Here is an 18,828-nt window from a genome sequence, read left to right on the forward strand (position 1 = left end):
GTGCAGTTCAGAAAAAGGTCATAGTCCAAAAAGTGACACAAAAGATTTTTTAAAAAATGTATATAAATATCTCACGACATGTTCTGAATAGTCGGCTATAATCTAGTCTTGATTGTGCACTTTAATATTCACGTTTCACCAGATAAATGATCACTTTAAAACAAAAGAACACCACGTAGAAGAAGTTCTGAAGTTTCCCTTCCCCCAAATGAACCTCTGAAGCAGACAGCGGCAGCATTTTAAAGAACCACGACGACTCCTTTTCCTTTTCGTCGTTGGAAAAACTTTATTAGGCGTACCGCGCGCACACGTGGTGACAAACAGCGTTGGCAGAAATGCACCCGATTAAATCTAGCGAAGCAAATCTACAAATGCAAAGTAAACGGGTAACGCGTGAAGGAGACAACTTGTCGAAGGGACCAGAGATGTTCTTTCAATTCACCTTTTTTGAATTCGTATCACCGGAATTTAAAATCAGGGGATATCAAAAAAAAAAAAGCTTCTTAATACTGGCTGCATTCAACAGGTAACATTTTTGCAAACAAAGCTGTCAGGTGAGAGGAAATAACCGGATCAAATTAAAACTGTCGCGCTGCGGTCACGGCAGGAAGACAGAAGACTTTCAGTTCCTGCAGCCGTCTTTCCTTCGCATTCAACACCGGTTTTTATCCAAACCCGTCGTGTCGTCAGCCCGCTCAGCCGTGGGTGCGTTTCTTGGGACCAGAGCTTTAACAACGCAGGTGAAACAAACCTATTTACATTTGCATAGACGCTCACTATTCCTCCTGGTTTGCCGTTTAAATAAACACTAAGTGCTAGTTGCTGGACAAATGAAGGTTACACTGTAAAACCAATAAAGTAACCAAGGCACACACACACACACAGAGAGAGAGAGAGAGAGAGAGAGAGAGAGAGAGAGAGAGAGAGAGAGAGAGAGAGAGAGACGGCACCAGCTACCTTCTGCGGACATTCAAAAACGAACGAGAGCTAATCTGCACAACCCAAAATCAGGCCTTTAACTTTTAAATAGCTGCGAGTACAATGTTTAATGTTTAAAAGCAGTGCAGCGACACCTGAACTTACAGGTTGTGGCCAAATAAATAGATAAAACAATGAAACTCAGTGCAAATGAAGTCATGAAATACAAATAAAACAACAACGCATTTGGCAAATTGGAGTCTTCAAACTAACGAATGGCAATAAACACATCGGCGGTTTCAGCTCCAGTTTTCTTCTGCTCGTCGGATATTTTAGTGGTCCAGCTTAGCTTCGTTGCTCCCAACACTAATGTTATCCTCCGACGCTGATGAGGATTCATTCCAACGTACCGGGGTCGCTTCGTCGCGCCACACTCTTAAAACCGTCCGATTTAATTGGCTCGTGTTTTGTCCGTTTTCACGTATTTTCTGAAATGATCACTGAATAACGGGCTCGGCTTCTTCAGCACGTTTAGAAAAGTTCACGCAGAAACATAAAGCACACGTGGAGCTGTGCCACCGATTGTTTGCACACGTGTTCAGAAGTAACAAACGAAACTGAACGTAACTTGAAAAAATGATTGGCCATTATCTTTCAAAAAGTGAGAGTCTATCGAATTCATTGAATCGACTTCCAGCAGATTGTTTCTGTGTAGGAGTGTAATCCTGTTTTCTCTTCTCTGGAGATGTAAATATTGATATACACACACACACACACACACACACACACACACACACACACTCTCTGGTTTATCCCTGTGCTTTTGTGGCCGTTAAAATTCAGCACGTTCGCTTCCAACCGATTTCAAGTAGTTTTCTGGATAACTGCTCATATTTCATTATTTCACTTCAAAGTTCTGCAGGATAAATACGTTGTGTAAAACACGAGTTAACTTAGCTGTGCGGTGTTTCTATATTAGGACAACAACAACAACAAAACTTTGCAGACGAAGGGTTAAATACGGAAAATGAAAAAGCCACACGTACCTGTACGCTCGTACCGTAAACACAAGAGATGATCTCCTGGTTCACGACAGGTTTGTCTTCAGATGCTGGTCTGGGTGTTGAGGATGTCAGATATGTGGTGTCGGACAGTGTTGGGACCCGACACACACACACACACACACACACACACACACACACACACACATCTGATACTGGAGATGTGAGTGTGTGTGGGGGGGGGGTGGAGGTGGGGGCGTGTCTCCAACACTGTCCGACAGGTGAGACTTTTTTGTTATAACTATAATTTTAAGATGTTTTTGCTGCACCTGATGACAAAACCATGAGTGAACCAGCAGTTCCAGCAAAAAAAAACAAAAAAAACTTTTCCTTAACAAATCAGACAGAATCCAGCTACGTTAAACCGAAAAAGAAAAAAGGACCTTGCAGTGTAAATCATAGCGTGTTAAACTATGTCGGGGGGGGGGGGTTTCAGCCGCCTACAGAGCGATCTACTTCCTTTGAGAAAGCAGCCTTAAGATTTAAAACTACAATCATCAACCTGACGCCGTCCCCGTCAACCAACCCGCCTCCTCGGGACCGGCGTCGTTCACGGCAATACTGTTGGACAAGTTCGCTGTTGAAAAGGAGTCGTTGAACCGTCGTTGGCGACCGACTTGTCCATCAATATTGCTCGTTGAAAGCGGCGGGTCTACCGTGGTTTATACCTCTTCGTTTGGGCAGAACAATCAGGCGTCTGTCTCCGGTCCGTTTCTGGACACTCTGGATCTACGACGGCTGAGATTCTGTCTCGCAGGTGTCGCTGGGACTCGGCGCCGGTTCCTCCCGCGCTTCCTCCCGTGCTTCCTCCTCGTCCTCCTCCTCCTCCTGCGAAACCAGCTCTTCTTCCTGCTCCTTCCGTGGCTGCTCCTCCGATTGGCTCTCGCTCTCGACTTCTTTAGCGGGCGTCTCGTCTTCGCCCATCTCCTTCTCATCTGAGGAAAAAAAAATCAAAAGACAACGCGAGCGTAAGACGTCTGCGCAACCACTGAAGCAAAGAGACGACGACAGCGAGGAAGAGTGAGGGAGGAAATGAATTTGGTTGTCGAGTAGAAAATCAATCACAGAGCAAATCAGCAACATTCCCATTGGTTAGATTAGCAGAATTTAACAGGACTCGAACAAAAAGGAAAAAAGCTGGCGATTGTCTTTGTTTAACACAAAACATTTCATCATCAAAATCAGCAGCTGAAGCTCAGACGTCCAGATACACAGGTTAAAGAATGCAATAGACTGTAAATTATGTTTCCAGAATCAATACAATAACATGTTGTTCTCTATTAGATATTTCATTAAATTTTTAGTATGATTCAGTTTGGCTCTTAAAAAAACAAAACAAAATTAAAACAAAATTAAAAATAAAGTAAAATTCATTCCATTTCCACAGAAAACGATCGAAGGTCCAGACGGGCAAAAGGAGGATTTGATCCTCGTTCGGACGGGGTTCACATTTCGAGGGGGGGGGAGATGGCCGATAATCACGTGACACACTTCACCCGCTGCGACGAGAAGAAGCGGAAATGCAGGTATCTATCTGTGCTGCAGAGAACAGGATGTGTGTACGGGTGGGAATTATGAATGCATTTCTAAATGACGGAATGAACAACAACCCGAACTCCCCGAAAAAAGTATCTGCACGTGTCCCGTCTGAATTGGGGTTAATTGACCAGACAACAAATGACACGGTGCACAAAATATATTTGTTTTTGTTTTTTGTTTGTTTACACGACTTGATCGGACCTCTGCTGGACGTGAAGGTGAACACGAGTTCAGAAAATGTTACGCTTCTTCAGACAATTTACACATTTACCATCCAGACCCGAGTACAAATCACTTAATGAGGAAGACAGAACAAATATTTTGTGCACTTCGTGAAGGCCAGACGTGGATCAAACAAGACTGAATGTTATTCGAAATTTATTTTGCCATTTTGTTGAAATTGATATTCCATTAAAACTGCATCGGGCTGCTTTCTACATTGTTATGGATTCTACTGCAAAGAAAAAAAAAAAAATCATCAGATCTGAGAGTGCAGGAGGAGATAGCGGGGGAGGTGGGGGGGGGGGGGTTATTGTTTCGGTGTTTATTTTGTTCTCGTTTACTCCCGCATGCACGGGATCAATTTGGGAAATCATCTCCAGTCAGCACTTTGACTAAAGCATACGTTCATCAACTCGTATGCCATCATGCAACAGTTCAAAAGAAATCAAGCCAAGACATTTGGTTTGGTTATTAGCATCGCCGTGACAACGATAAAGAAAAGCTGACTGCGCTGAGCTAAACCCAGATCTGCTACAGGAATCAACTTTTCAACTAGTTTCATCTTGTTAAAAGCAAAGATACTGAGAAATTCATCTTTCTTTTGTATCTAATTTGAGTTGAATTTAAAAAAAAATTAAAAAAAAAGTGTTTTAACAGTTGCTTCCTGTAACAACGTCAATGTGTGGCTCTGTGTGAAGTTGGTGGAGTCTCGCCTCAGCTCCTTGTTCACTAACAACTACTTCAGGATAAAAGTTATCATTAAAGTTAAGAAGTCACGAAGATGCACAGAAGAGTGGGAGGACGTGTGCAAGTCTCTTTCACGTTATGGAGTCAAATCTGAACCAGTTTTCTGGATTCTCTTCTCATCTCAGATTCAAACAACGTCTGACTGTTCTGCCCGAGTGTGTGAACATATTGAGCATATTGTATGCATGAACATATTTAGACCCCGTCAGGCTTTGGATCGTGTGTATCTGTTTTGCGGTACCTCCAGAGGGGGGCGCGCTCTCCTCCGTGTCCGTCCCAGAATGCGGTGGCGGTCCGGGGGACCTCGACTCCGCTCGCAGCCTCCTCTCGTAGCTGAACTCCGGGAGCCTGGGAGCCAGGGGGCGTGTCTTCCTGGCCGGATTCAGGAAGTAGCAGTACGCGCAACGAAATGCTGGCGGGGAGGGAGACGGGAAAACAAGAAAGTGAAACACGAATTATAGAAGAAACGGCATCATTTTACCAAGTATGACACAGGCAGAGTATTTAGACTAGACCGGTTGATAATTATAATATTTACATCTGCGTAGGTATCCTGGTTGTGATCAGTTTTTTTGGACTGTACCAGTTAGGCACGTGTACATATGGTTTCATCGACCCGACCGAGACCGTATCCGGGGTTCTGATTATTCTTTATAGGTGATGAAATGAGTGACTAAAATGCTGAGAAATCAAGACAATTATTATTTTTTTTTAATCTAAAACAAAAATGTTCCTTATTAAATTGAGACTTTCCTCAAAGAAATGCAGGTGTGTTTCTTGACCTTACTTAGATATTCAAACTCTTCTTTCAGAGCCATGCCGTTATGAGAGAAACACTGCTGGCAGATCAGCGCGTATCTGAAAGAAACAAGAGGGACAGACGGACGAGGAGGGAAACGGACTACTTGTAAATTCATGAGTTGTTTGTGTAAAAGTTACATCTCATTAACCTGCCTGTCGATTTTTAGCCCGTGATTTGCCAGATGATGTTTGTTCTTTTTGCAGTTCCTGTTGCCATTTTTCTATCCAATAAACAAATCCAGGGAGTCTTCTGCTGATCTCTTGCTTGGCTTGGCAGGCTAATATTTGCATATTGTTAAAGTGACAAGAAATTCACTTTGACAGAGGTTCCCTGTCAGTTCATCTAAAAAAAAAAATGTTTTAAATTAAAAAAAAAAAAAGACGTCTTCACCTGTTCTGTGGTCCGTCCCCCACCAGGTACTCGATGACTCGGTCCACAGCTCCTCTGTCTTTGGGCAGAATGGGTCTCGCTAACGGCGGACCGGGAGGGTGCATACCTGCAAATAGGTCCACAAATATGGAATTTAACACAGATACAGAAGAATCAACAACTTTTTTTTTTTTAATTAAGACATAATATCTTAGAAAGATTCAGGGTTTTATTGTCTTCTGACAGACTCAGTACAATTTTCAACTTTCACTGGTGGTTCCTAAATCAAAGTCTTACAAACTCCATGCATCAATGCCTTCCCACCTACCTACTCCTGGTATCGGGGAGCAGGGGGACCTGGGCATCGCCCCATAGAGGACAGAGGCAGACAGAGCGGAAGTCTCCGGTGGTCCTCCTGGAGCTGAGAGAGGAACAGGTTCTGTCAGAAGAGCAACGCGAGACAAAGAAACCGACTGATGTCTGAAAGTACAAAGTCGAAAGGCAACTGGGACTCGATGTTCGTTTCAGTCGCCTTTGACTCCGTACTTTTCCCGTGACCTGGATTTCCTACCAACCCTCACAGACGGAGATTTGTTTTGTAATATTCCTCGGGAGACAAATCGCAACTGGCGAGCCCTCGAGGTCAGCTATGTGGAGCTGGAACGGAACCTAAGAGCCTTATGAACTCGAATACGTGACGCTGTTTGTCCTCTTACCCACAGGAGTGCCCCCCGGGCCCAGCAGGGGGCGTCCTCCGGGCAGGGGGGTCATCGCCATTCCAGTCGGGGTGCCCATCGGCATGGGTCTCATCGGCACCCCTCTCTGTCGAATCTCTGCAACGGAGGAAAGGAATTCACTCCAGAATTTGTTTCTTTTTCAGAGGCGAGAATTTGCCCAGTGGATCCTTTTCACATAATTTCTGAAACCCGTCAAATACTCAGCAAACGTTTAATGTGACGATCTGTCGTACCTTGGCCCGGCCTGGGAGTTATCTGAGAACGCACTGGAGTCGACTCCAGTTCCTAAAAAAAAAAAACACAGCAAAGCCCAAAAAAAAAGTCAAACAAAACAACGACACAGTAGAAGATGAAACTAAATAAACTAACAGATCGTGTCAAATTCTCACAGCTTTCTTCTTTGCTTCGGGATCGAAGCGTTCCAGGATGAGTTTAGCGTTTTTGTACGTCTCGGTTTCCATCACTTCCTCCAGCTGCAAACACAAAACCAGGGAAACTTAATAATATAACAGTAATTCCAGTTACTTGGTTAAAACATGAAGTAGCACTGAGAATAAACAAAGGACAGAATGATTCTTCCTGAGTTATCAAAAACTAGAAGTTAAGATGATAAGCAATATACAGGAAGAAAACAAAAATTCAGAAATGCTGCATAATTACTCCATAAGGAAAACAGTTCCAATTTTGTACATTGACGGCAAAGATGAGAAACACACTTATTTCACTGTGAAGGATTGGAAACTTACAATCTTTTTTTTGGAAGCCTTCGATTCTTCAAGTTTATCACCTAAAAGAGAAACATAAATAACTTCAGTCAATTAATTTTCATTCAATCTCCTTTTCATTTACTTCGGACCTGAAAAACACATTTTGAACTCGTTTTTCCTTAATATATTATTAAAATGATGAGTTTATGTTATATCATTGAACCACAATTTCTTTTTGATCCAGGGGTTAATAAATTTGTTTCATAGGTTCATTTTTCAACTATCAGATAGCAGCGGTCTTTGATATTGTAAGCAGTATGTATGTTAAGTATAGCAAAAAATTAAAAGAGTATGGGAAGAATTCTCTACAAATGGACAGTCAAAAAATGTCTCTATAATCAAAAAAAAGCCTGTAGCTTTTAGCTTAACGGACGTCCAACGGAGAACTTACTGTTTCTTTCAGTGCGTTTGGAAAAGAGGAAAATCAATAACTTCCTGATGAACCACACCCTGGTGAAGAGACAAAGACATGCCAAGAAAGAGAGATATAAGTGGACGTCATCATCAAACTGCAGATTCAACACAAGCATATTCATGTACAAAAAAAAAAAAAATTAAAAAAATAAACACAAAACACCCTGGAAAAAAGGAAAACGAGTATTAAACATCATATTTGTACAATGATAAATCGAAGGTATTTGTACCAGATCGAAAAATGACAGATCTATAATGTCGCGTGATGAAAATCAATACGGGCACTCACAGCACGGGGTAGAAGAAGAAAGGCAGCGCCATGGCTAGTCTGTGCAGCCATTGCTCGGGCAGGTAGAGACAGTAGACGATCAGAGTGGTCAACAGGTAAAGGACAGATGAGTAGAGAAGCAGCCGGCCGATCCACAGCTGCAGACAGACACACAAACACACAAACAAACAAACAAACAAAACAAACAAACATGTCGATGAGGAATCAAAGAAAGTGCAATTCTACTACATCACTGTATGGCTTTTTTTTTCCTGATGTTACCTTTTGTAAACGCTGGTTTTTGCCTCTGAACTCCTCCAGCTCTTTAATCTCCTGTGATGATACAAATGTAGGTTAAAAGGCTATTTAAAGCTGCAGTCTTCTACAGAGTTAAAGAAAAAAAAAAATATATATATATATATAGCCTTGAATTCATTAAAATGTCAGTTAATCAGAATGATTAGTCAGTACCTTATCCAGGCTCTCCAGCTGCTCCACCGTGGTTGGCTTTGTCTGGATTGGGGATAAAGATCAAGAAAAAAAAAATCATCATCAGCTTTATCAGAACTATTAGCATTGAGCTTTCCAGTGCGATTCAAAGCCAACAGACTAGAGAGTCTATCAGCAAACAATCAACTCTGTCACTGAAAAACAGGATTACTTGGGCCAGATTACTGTTGATTTAATATCTGAGCTACATGTAAATAAAAGCAAACATGATGTGTAATTTCACATTTCTGAATAAGAGGGTTTTGCTCTCTCTCTCTCTCCTTTCTCTTCCCCTTTGGCTTCTCCGGTATGTCTAAAAATAGTACATGAATTTCATCTATCTCGGGTGCAGCGGTCAGACAATTTAGCCTTTTTTTTATATATATATATATATATATATACCTCATGAAGTGCATCAGATTTGAAGACCTGAAATTTTATCAATTGTAATTACAGCCAAAGACCAAACACTGAATTAAATGATCTCAATTTGTATGTGTTGGAACAGACTGAAAGATTTCATTTACACCGCATGATTATGTCCCATGTTACATAATCAACACCTTTAAATCCCCGTGATGAACTGTAACCTTATCAATGTCAGTCCCAGGATGTTGTACCCGACACTCCAGCATTATTCTCATCTAGCGGTGCATTTATTTCACTTTCTTGTATTTAAATATGCGTTTTTAACTTGTTTAGTTTTGTTTAAATTTAACCGACCTCGTCTCTCACTCACTCACCTTCCATCGGGATATCAGAGCTCCCATATCTGTAAACTTGCAGCCGTCTCCCCTTTTGGTTTCTTTGGTTCACTGCGGAAACAGAAAGTCTCTGATGAGCGACGTGTTTCGGGGCAAACAAAGCACACAGTCTACTGACTTACTTACTTACCGTTACGCAATTTATTCTGCGGATGTTAAACACCACACGAGAGGCTGCCAACGTACTTGCACACACTTGCATAATCACAGGATTTAACAGGCTGCCTACAGAATCGCAAACAATGGTCACTTGCTGTTGTTGTGGATTTACGGAGGTAATCTTTTCCTATGGCTCCTCGTAGGAGTTAGAAAATACACAGATAGCACCTGAAAATTCAGTACGACACAATCAATACGGTCTTTGTCAAATATCAAGCAAAAAAAAAAAAAAAAAAAACTTTTCTCTTTGGATCTTTCTGGATGAATAAACTTTCCTCTTTGGATCTTTCTGGATGAATAAACTTTCCTCTTTGGATCTTTCTGGATGAATACTCGGACGCCTTTTTGACTGGATATATCCCATCATAACGTGAGTGTTATTTTAACACGTGATCTGAGTCCTCATGTGATGTCACTCAATCATATAATTGTCATGTGATGATAATTGTCTTTTTAATGATCTGCATAAAAAAAAAAAAAATTAAAAATGGTTTGGTTTATTTCTTTGTACTCGAAAGGTGGAGAAGGGACTTGGGGTTTCAGTCCTCCGGACATCAACGCAGTTAACTGGATTTTCCTTTGAGGTTTCTCATCTATAAGTTAAAAGATATTTCCTCGATGAGCGGTGTCATTTCTCAGGGTAGCAACAACGTCAGCTGCCCCACCAAAAACACCCAAGTCACTGAGTTCAGACGGACGTCAGCAGGATACGGTGAAGTTAGACATCTTCCATTGGAATAAAACTTTTAAAAAAAAATAAAACAGACAACACCTTGAGGGGACGTTAACTAACGTAACACAGCTAGCTGCTGCTGCAACAATAACATATCGGTGCCGACGTCACGAGCAGACGCTGTCCGTTACGGTTTAGTCATCTTCTTTTTGGTCTTTTTTGAATTCATATCTGGGGTTAAATAAAATACTTACGGTGTTTGTTGTTGTTGTTGTTTTTTTGGGGGGGGAGGTGGGTGTTTTCCGTCAGCAGCTCATTCAGTCAAAGTCGGAGCGCAAAACGAGCAACCGGCACACTGCTAACGCAACTGACATCTTACAACTGGCCAATCACGAGGAGTCTGACGTGGCGCGGAGACACGTGATCGACGTAACCCCCGCCCCCTCCGAGGGTGACGTAAGCAGGGTTGGGTGAGAGGGAGGGGGGAGGGGGGAGGGGGGAAGCAACGGATGATTCGTTTCCCAGAGTCCTTTGCGGTGTAGTCCTTTTTCGGTCCGTTTCGTTGGAATTCGTCTTCAGACGAAGACGCCGCTTTATTTTCGCCATATTTAGCAGTTTAATCAACTAATTGAGTTGTCAGGGGGGAGAAATGAATATCGACCCGTGTTATGATGCAGCAAAAATATTTAAAAGATATCAGAGGCTCAAGCTTCTGTGTGAATCTCGGAATAAGGTGAAACAACAACATTAAAAAAAAAACCTTAGAAATAGGAAGTCATGTATGAATAATATTTATATATATATATAAATATATATATATACAAATAGATGGACCACAAGTCCACTAATTATTTTTTTATTTTTTTTATTTTTTTGTCTGATGCATTTTACCTTTTTGTATTTAAAAAAAAAAAAATTTAACCTACATTTTTCCTGCTGTTGTAACACCCAACAGGTCCCTTCCTGGGAATGAATAAAGTGTGATTTCTCATCTCATCTCATCAAGTAATAACCAAGAAGATTTCAGTGTTTGTGTTTTGTTGTCTTTGTCTCTGAACAAAAGAAATATTTTTCATTCATACGTTAACAGCCACTAGCAGCATAATCCAAAGTTACATTAAAATTAAAAAAAAAAAAAAATCCACTCTTCACTGCATGCATTGCACAGTACATGTCACCGAAATGAACTTGAAATGATGCAAAGCAAGTGCAAAACATGACACTGAAGTGATTCCAGTGATGCAAAATACTCACAATACATTTTGGAGCTGCAGGTGTAAGTGCAAGTTAAGCTTATCCTCTTCTGCATTTGGGTTCTCGTGGAGAAATAAATACAATGCTATGCCATTAACTCTGAAGGTTGTAATGTACGTCCATGTTTCACCGCTAGATGTCGCAGTGTTACTATTTGATGTGGGCTTTTTGATTCAGTGAGGTGGTAACTGAGAGCTGATTTAGAAATATAGGCCTATTTTATTTAGTTACGTTGTGATGACACACACACACGCACACGCACACACACACACACACACACACACACACACACACAAGAGGCTAACTGAATATTTTTAAGATTGTTCCTTATGAATTTAAAGTCCATGTAGGACCGAGTTATTTACATAAAATAAATTCTGGGCTGCAGAATGAAACACTTTAGGGCTCAGCTCAGCTCAGCTCCTCCAACACGTTTCCATGGTGCGTTCACTGTTATCACATCGTAAAGAGGGTTGTGAGTTCCGAGGCATCTCGCTAATATTCAGCAGCTTTTCTCAACTCCCAGCTGAGCTGTTTCAGATTTGGCTGCAGTGTGCAGAGATTTGGCCTTCAACTTTAATGCCTCGTGCTTCCTCTGGAGTCTGAAGAGTTATGAGCCTAATAAAACTCTCTCTCTCTCTTTATCTCTCTCTCTCTCTCCACCCCCAACCCGCTCCCTCTCCCTCTTTCTTCCTCGCAGTCACTCTCTCTCTCTCTCTCTCTCTCTCTCTCACACACACACACACACACACACACACACACACACACACACACACACACACACACACACACACACACACTCGCTCAAGATAGACCTGAGCCGTTGATATATATTATAGCTGATGAGTAATCCTGATGCTAATGTTATTTCCGTTTCATTAACCCATAATAAATTAAACACTGAATGAAAATGAACAGTGGGGACTTTCTCCAACTCTCGAGTGCCCCACTTACACAAAGTACACACACACAGTGTGTGTGTGTGTGTGTGTGTGTGTGTGTGTGTGTGTGTGTGTGTGTGTGTGTGTGTGTGTGTGTGTGTGTGTGTGTGTGTGTGTGTGTGACAAACGGATGCAGCGAAGTCACACAAAAAAAACACCAAACATCATGTGTGTTTGACAAAATAAAATACGATAAAATAAAAAAAATAAAATAAAAAAAGGGAACTCGAGGGAGTTTGTTTGTTTCTTCGTGAAAGTAGAGATGGAGGTTTTTAAAGCCCACTTTGCCTACAATAAAATTCCGCGAGCTTTCATTGTCGCTTTAAATAAGACTCAGGCTGGTCTCAGCACTAAATGTCTAAAAATCCAAATACGCACCAGCCGATTTTGTTCTGCAGTGTGGCAAAAATTAAAACTCATCAAAAATCAAACAAGCGCGAAACTCTGTGAGAAATGGGCCATAACACGCTGCTGTTATCGTTAATTGTGATCTATCCGCTTCTTTGGAGCCTGGATTCATTTGTTTATTGCTGAATTCAATATTGATCTTTTGCTCTTACGATTTCTTCATTTAAATTCTCAAAAATGCATGATATTACTGCTTGATGACCTCATATGCTGATGTTTTCTCCCATGTATTTCCACGTATAGCCTATGTGAGGATGAAAGGCCTCCTGCAGCAGCCATTTGCTTTCTCTTTTGCTGACTAAACCTTTTAAATGGACGGTTCAAAGACATTTGAGTTTGTGGGGGGGGGGGGGGGGGGGGGGGAGGGGGGGGGGGGGGGGGGGGGGGGGGGGGGGGGGGGGGGGGGGGGGGGGGGGGGGGGGGGGGGGGGGGGGGGGGGGGGGGGGGGGGGGGGGGGGGGGGGGGGGGGGGGGGGGGGGGGGGGGGGGGGGGGGGGGGGGGGGGGGGGGGGGGGGGGGGGGGGGGGGGGGGAGGGGCAGACTATTTATTGGACTTGGCAGTCAACGTGTGTCCGTCAAAAAAGAAAAAGAAAGATTATTCCGCATACTCAATAATTTGTGAATATGCACAGGCAATTTTTTTTGGGGGGGGGTGATCAATTTAATTAATGTACTCTTTTGTTTCGTTTTCTTTTGGCACACCAAACAACGTGTCGATTAATCTTTTATTTTTTTCAAATTAGGCCTACTATTTTGCTTTTGGTGTGTAAGCTACATCTGGCTGAGTGTAACGCAATGCACCGTTGTTGTTGTTGTTGTTTTTTTGTGTCCTATGACCAAAAAAAAAACGTCCTCAAAATGACAACAAAAATTTTGATTTTGCGGTGCATGAACATGAGACTGCACCGACAAAACTTTAATAATTTAGGTTACACATACCCTTTATTAGCCACCGTTATATGGAATAATGGGGATACCTGGTTTAATTGATTTCCTGTTTGAATAGTTCAATTTAAAATGTGTTTGATTTTAGGTTAAAGCCTCTTCATTGAATAGGCTATTAATTAAAAATCTCAAACAGCTACTACTAATATTAGGCTACTAGTAGTATAGGATATAAAGCCTATAATAATAATGACAATAAAATGACTAATAATGATAAAAGGTAGCCAAGATGTCCAAATGGCCTTGAAATAGCAGGCCTACGGGCTGTAGCCTACAAGATATTTCCAGACTGGAGTCATGTTCAATTTTGTTTTGAAGGGGTGGACTTCCTGAACACGTTTGTTTTGGATGTAAATCCAGTAATTTTCTCAAATCTAATACTTTCAGTAATTTCCTGTCGCTCTTACGTGTCGCCTCTCGTCATAATTTATCTAATTGAACACAAAGGCACAAACCTTAATTGGTTGTTTGATCCTCTTCCGGTTTTCTTTCATTTTACTTATTTTAACTTGACAGCTACTGCAAAACACACCCACAAGCAAAGCGCACATGACCGCTCCGAGTCGCCGTATTAAGCGGTTTGGATTGGATTTGGATGTTTTTTTTAGAGGCCATCACGCGTGTTTCTGGGTGTCAAGCAGAGAGTGGTGAGAGTGATGCTCTGCAGTAATTAAGAGTATAATATGTAGAAAGTCAAAACCAAGAAAACTGTTGAGAAAAACTGAAATCAATCTCCATAAGTGTGTGTTTCATTTGGCATATAGGCTATCCCCGTAAAGCTTGTATTGTTTTCTTAAGGAGGCTGTTTCTGATCATTTTAATAGATAAAGCACACAAATATGACAACACCATTATCCCTGCTCAACATTTACACTGTTTTTCACTGCTGACCTGTCATGTTACAATTACACACTAAAAATGAGCCTGACTATAAACAGTGAGCCAACACAACACCAGGACGATGCCAGTTCGCATCACATTTCACAACAAAGGGCTACTGTTACAAAAAAAAAAAAAAAAAAAAGCCACTCCAGATGTTGAATTACATCTACTGGAGAGGCTGCAAATGCTTTCAATCATCAATCAGACTCTCACAAAAAGGTTTCAGTCCGTAAACCAACCGTCCCGGTGCACATCACTCTGTCTGTCTTTTGTTGTTGAGAGGTGATGATCCAGAGCGGATTAAGACCGAGGTGGGAAGAGGAGTCAAAGGGAAATCAGTTTCCTTTTTTTGTTCTACTTTATTTTGGAGGAACTCACCGGTTCAGTTTTCAGGTTTTGTTTTTGGGGAAGTTAAATTTAAAGTTGCTGTGATTTCTCCCCTGAGATTGATATGATTGATACATGGCATCATATAAAAATCTGAAGTGTTTGAAATCATCTTTGGGGGGAAGAAGGGGGCTGCAGATCCACCGACTTTTATTGGTTGTTTGTGTTTGAATTACAAAAAGCATTCAGTAAACAAAGAGGCTGGATTCACAGAACGACTGCAGATGTTTGTCACAGTTAAACGTGTTGACTGTGTGAAGAGTTGTATTTGCAAAAGTTGATTTGCCTTCAAGAAGACATTATTTTCTGAGCCGCAATTATCTCAGTCCACAAGCATATTTAGCTATGTTTCTAATGTAATTAATGCCTACAGGCTGATCAAAGCGCGTGTCAAAATCAAACATATTATATGGTCTATATATATGCATATATATATGTGAACATCAAAAAGACTAAAGGCTTTAAGTTGTCAGTGACATTTCTCTCCATACAGCACACAGTGAGATGTCCTCATCGTGAGTAAATGCTTGAAATCGATTAGACATTTTCATTTATTAGGCGGGGAAATTGTAAAATCCCCTCACACCACAAGATTCTCCTTCTACAAAGATCTTACATATTGTACTTTAAAATGAACAGACCAAGATGCAGCCTGAGGACGACTGTTCAGCTGTTTTCTACAACAACAACTGTATCTAAAGAGCTGACGGGCCTCTACAATGTGGGAAAACCTATTTCCAAAGCTCCTGCTGCTGCTGTAACGGTCTCTCTGCGTGCTACTGCTGCCATTACTGCACCGCAGGGTGCAATTACGAGGTTAAATACTGATAATTTTGCAACCGGGACATCCCTTTGTTCATTAGCCAGATGATGAAATGTCGTGTGGCATTGTGTATTTTAAAAAGGAGGTTAATAATAAAGCAAAAAACTCCACCAACTAATCAAATATAAGAGAAAAAATATGACTTCCAGGGTTAAATAAATACATTTCTTTGAAAAACACTGTGCAAGTCTTTTTAAGCCACGTTGAAAAATTACTCCTAAAGCCACGCAGTTCAGCAGAAAAAACACTGATCTTTTTTAATGCTTTCGTATGTCAACTCATAAAAATGATTTATATTTTCATCAGCGGAATATCAGAATCAGCCCTCAAAAATGTGAAATAGTGTTGTGGTGTGCTGCGGAAAGCCACAATATTTCAATAAAAGGGAGCAAAGTAGACCCTGAGAAGCTTTTATTTTCAAATCGCATATGTTTTCTTTTAATTTGACTTATGGATGAACACTGAGGGTACAAATCTTTTTTTTCTTTTCTTTTCTTTTTTTTTAAATGACTCTTCCTGGGTTTTAACATCATTTATCCCCAAACTAAGCCACTCTTATATACGTCCAAAATGGTATTTAAAGTCTTAACTTGTTTGGACCCGGTCAAATAAATTTGCTTTGGACACCAGGTGTACTTTTACAAACTGGAAACCCCCAAGAAGTCTTATGACTTGCTTCCATACATAGAGAATTAATGTGCATGCAAAGGGGAATGTTTGCCTTGTAAAACAGATCTTCATCATGCATATCATCACACTCTTCTTCATAAGACTTTTCATGATTATCTCACTGATTCCTCTCCTGGTGATTCATTGTTTTATACTGTATTAGGGGTGTGTGTGTGTGTGTGTGTGTGTGTGTGTGTGTGTGTGTGTGTGTGTGTGTGTGTGTGTGTGTGTGTGTGTGTGTGTGTGTGTGTGTGTGTGTGTGTGTGTGTGTGTTTTTGTCACCTCATTGGGACTTTTCCAGTAAACACACACCTTGTCAAGACCTGATCCTAATGAGAAAAAATAAAGAAAAGTCATTTGAGAGGTCATGGTTAAGGTTAGATATGAATTTGTTATGGTTGAAGTTAGAGTGGAGTTGTCCACAGTGAAAGGAAGTCAGTTAAATATCCTAACAAGGATAGCTGTGTACACTTTTAGTGCACGTGTGTGTGTGTGTGTGTGTGTGTGTGTGTGTGTGTGTGTGTGTGTGTGTGTGTGTGTGTGTGTGTGTGTGTGTGTGTGTGTTTGGGGTTGGCCATGCAGGCTTGGATTTGACATGGCCTGACTGTAAAAACATGCAGCCCAGCATGTAAGCTTTAGTTAATTGTACTCAGAAGACCCAGCTCTGGCAATGCTCAAGGTCAAACACTGTTTTTCTCATTGCAGAAAGCTATTTTTTTTTTTTTCCACTGTGGTCTCTGGTGGCGATGAAGAGATGTAGGAATCGGCCTTTCGGTCACATCTTCTAACTTCCAGGGCTTTTATTAATCCCTATGAAGTTTATACTCGTTAGAATTGCTGTGATTGGGGCAATAAGGTGTCATTTGCTGCGTAATTATCCATGTTTTCATCCAGGTGTAGCCACATGTCGAAGTCTGGATTTGGCTCCACCACTCCACCGTTTTTAATGGACACAGCTCCGTTGGAGTACCGGGGCTGCAGCTACCACGAGCCGCTCCAGCAGTATCTTCCTCCGGGCAAACTGACCCGCTACCCGGCAGACCTCCCCGTCATCCCACCGCCCCCGGCCCGCTTCACCTTGCCGGGGGAAGCGGTTTATCACGAGCTCCGTGGTTTAACACCCCCGGCGGTAACGATACTCAGGACCAGGGGGGACTGCTGTCTGCGCGGCGGGGCGGTTTACGGCGCCTCCGTTCCTCATTTTCACGCCCAGGCGTTAAATCCGCGGAGCTTCTCCGGCAGACATCCACCGCTCATCCGGGAGCCACACCTTCTCTCACCGGCGGGCCGCAGCGGAATCCTGAGACCGGTTTTCGACCCGTTTTTAGTGTACGCGGAGGAAGGAGTGACTCCCAGAGCGGAGTTTTCACCTGGGGACCGACGGGAGAAGGAGGCGAGACGGACCGAGCGCACGAGCCGTTACCGCGGGGAGAGCCGCGAGGTGAGGGCGGGGTCAGAGTCACCGCGAGCCGGGAAGGAGCGCGAGGAGGATGCGCTGTTGTCCAGCGGCAGTGGAGAACACTGCGGCCATGGCCCGAGTGAGTGCGAGTCACACAACAATAGGATTTTTTTTTTAACGAAAAGGAAACAAAAAAAAGTTTAGTCTGTAAATGAGACCACAGCAGTTTTGAGAGGTTTTGCCTTGCAGGCAGGGGTCGTGCGTTTGATTTGATTGTTGTATTTGTCGGCTATTGAAAGATCAACTTTGATCACTTTTGGGGCTTGACATGCTGTCAAGGGGCCATGATTGACCAAAACTGGGCAGCCAAGCCGTTTATAAAGTTTTTCTGAGGGTACACCTATACTGCATATAGGTCGAGGCCAGGCTGTATTTCATGAGAGTAAGTTCGTCTTTTAAAACTAAACTATGGAATGCAGGACTTGTATGTATTTAATGACCTAAATATAAGAAAACCCAATGCCAAATCGATCCCAAACCTGAAACAGGCTACATAAAGCCTAACGGCTACAGCAGCCTATATTTCCAGATGTTGTGTTGGCTGTTTTCCTCATACTGGTCTACACAGCCAAAGTTGTAGGCGCAAAAAGAGCCCGGATTTGATCTGAACGTATACAGTGTCATGTGAACACGTTTTATGACGGCATCGATTCACAAAATATATCCACAGAGCATGGAGGTTATGTTAACTTCTAAAACTGACTGAGACCTTTACATTCGCTTTAAGTCCGATTAATTCAACCGTAAACATGAACAGACTGATGTAGATGAGCTGTGAGTGAGTTTAAATGTTAAGTGTGGATAGAGATCTTCCTCTGATCTTTTTTTTTTTTTTTTTTTTTTTTGCTTTTTCTATTCATATATCTGCCCATCTATGGTCCTTGTCTCCAGGAGAGCGCAGCCGTGTGAGCAGGAAGAAGCGCTGCCCTTACTCCAAGCAGCAGATCAGAGAGCTGGAGAGAGAGTTTCTGACCAACATCTACATCAACAAGGACAGACGGATACAGCTGTCATACCTGCTGCACCTCACAGACCGGTGCGTGCACCGTTTAATAGCCCTACTTCCTTAATTACATTTTGTTTCATTAAAATATTTTTTTTTTTTAAAAAAAGTATCTTCTTCTGGACTGAC

General features: G+C 42.0%; 1 protein-coding gene across 3 annotated transcripts in view; it reads right to left on the bottom strand.

The window, feature by feature from the left end:
• Positions 1-260: 260 nt before the first annotated feature.
• The window catches only part of lnpk (lunapark, ER junction formation factor), a 51,402-nt gene continuing 32,834 nt past the window's right edge, over positions 261-18,828 (bottom strand). For 2 of the 3 annotated variants that reach the window (XM_069712888.1, XM_069712889.1), the window contains exons 3-16: positions 9,077-9,148; positions 8,316-8,357; positions 8,127-8,177; positions 7,866-8,002; positions 7,554-7,612; positions 7,142-7,182; positions 6,785-6,868; positions 6,629-6,680; positions 6,375-6,491; positions 5,987-6,079; positions 5,680-5,785; positions 5,275-5,345; positions 4,729-4,899; positions 261-2,914 (exon numbers count right to left, since the gene is read on the bottom strand). In XM_069712888.1, the coding sequence (XP_069568989.1) occupies positions 2,709-2,914; positions 4,729-4,899; positions 5,275-5,345; positions 5,680-5,785; positions 5,987-6,079; positions 6,375-6,491; positions 6,629-6,680; positions 6,785-6,868; positions 7,142-7,182; positions 7,554-7,612; positions 7,866-8,002; positions 8,127-8,177; positions 8,316-8,357; positions 9,077-9,103 (1,257 nt within the window). In that variant the 5' untranslated portion in view covers positions 9,104-9,148 and the 3' untranslated portion in view covers positions 261-2,708. Of the gene's footprint in view, positions 2,915-4,728; positions 4,900-5,274; positions 5,346-5,679; positions 5,786-5,986; positions 6,080-6,374; positions 6,492-6,628; positions 6,681-6,784; positions 6,869-7,141; positions 7,183-7,553; positions 7,613-7,865; positions 8,003-8,126; positions 8,178-8,315; positions 8,358-9,076; positions 9,149-10,183; positions 10,198-18,828 lie in introns of those variants that run through there. The other variant, XM_069712891.1, reaches the window with a different exon arrangement.

The sequence above is a fragment of the Brachyistius frenatus genome, unplaced genomic scaffold (genome assembly GCF_029030835.1).
Source record: "Brachyistius frenatus isolate BFR_SWC_R1_liver_20210118 unplaced genomic scaffold, ASM2903083v1 Contig_113, whole genome shotgun sequence".
Classification (NCBI taxonomy): domain Eukaryota; kingdom Metazoa; phylum Chordata; class Actinopteri; family Embiotocidae; genus Brachyistius; species Brachyistius frenatus.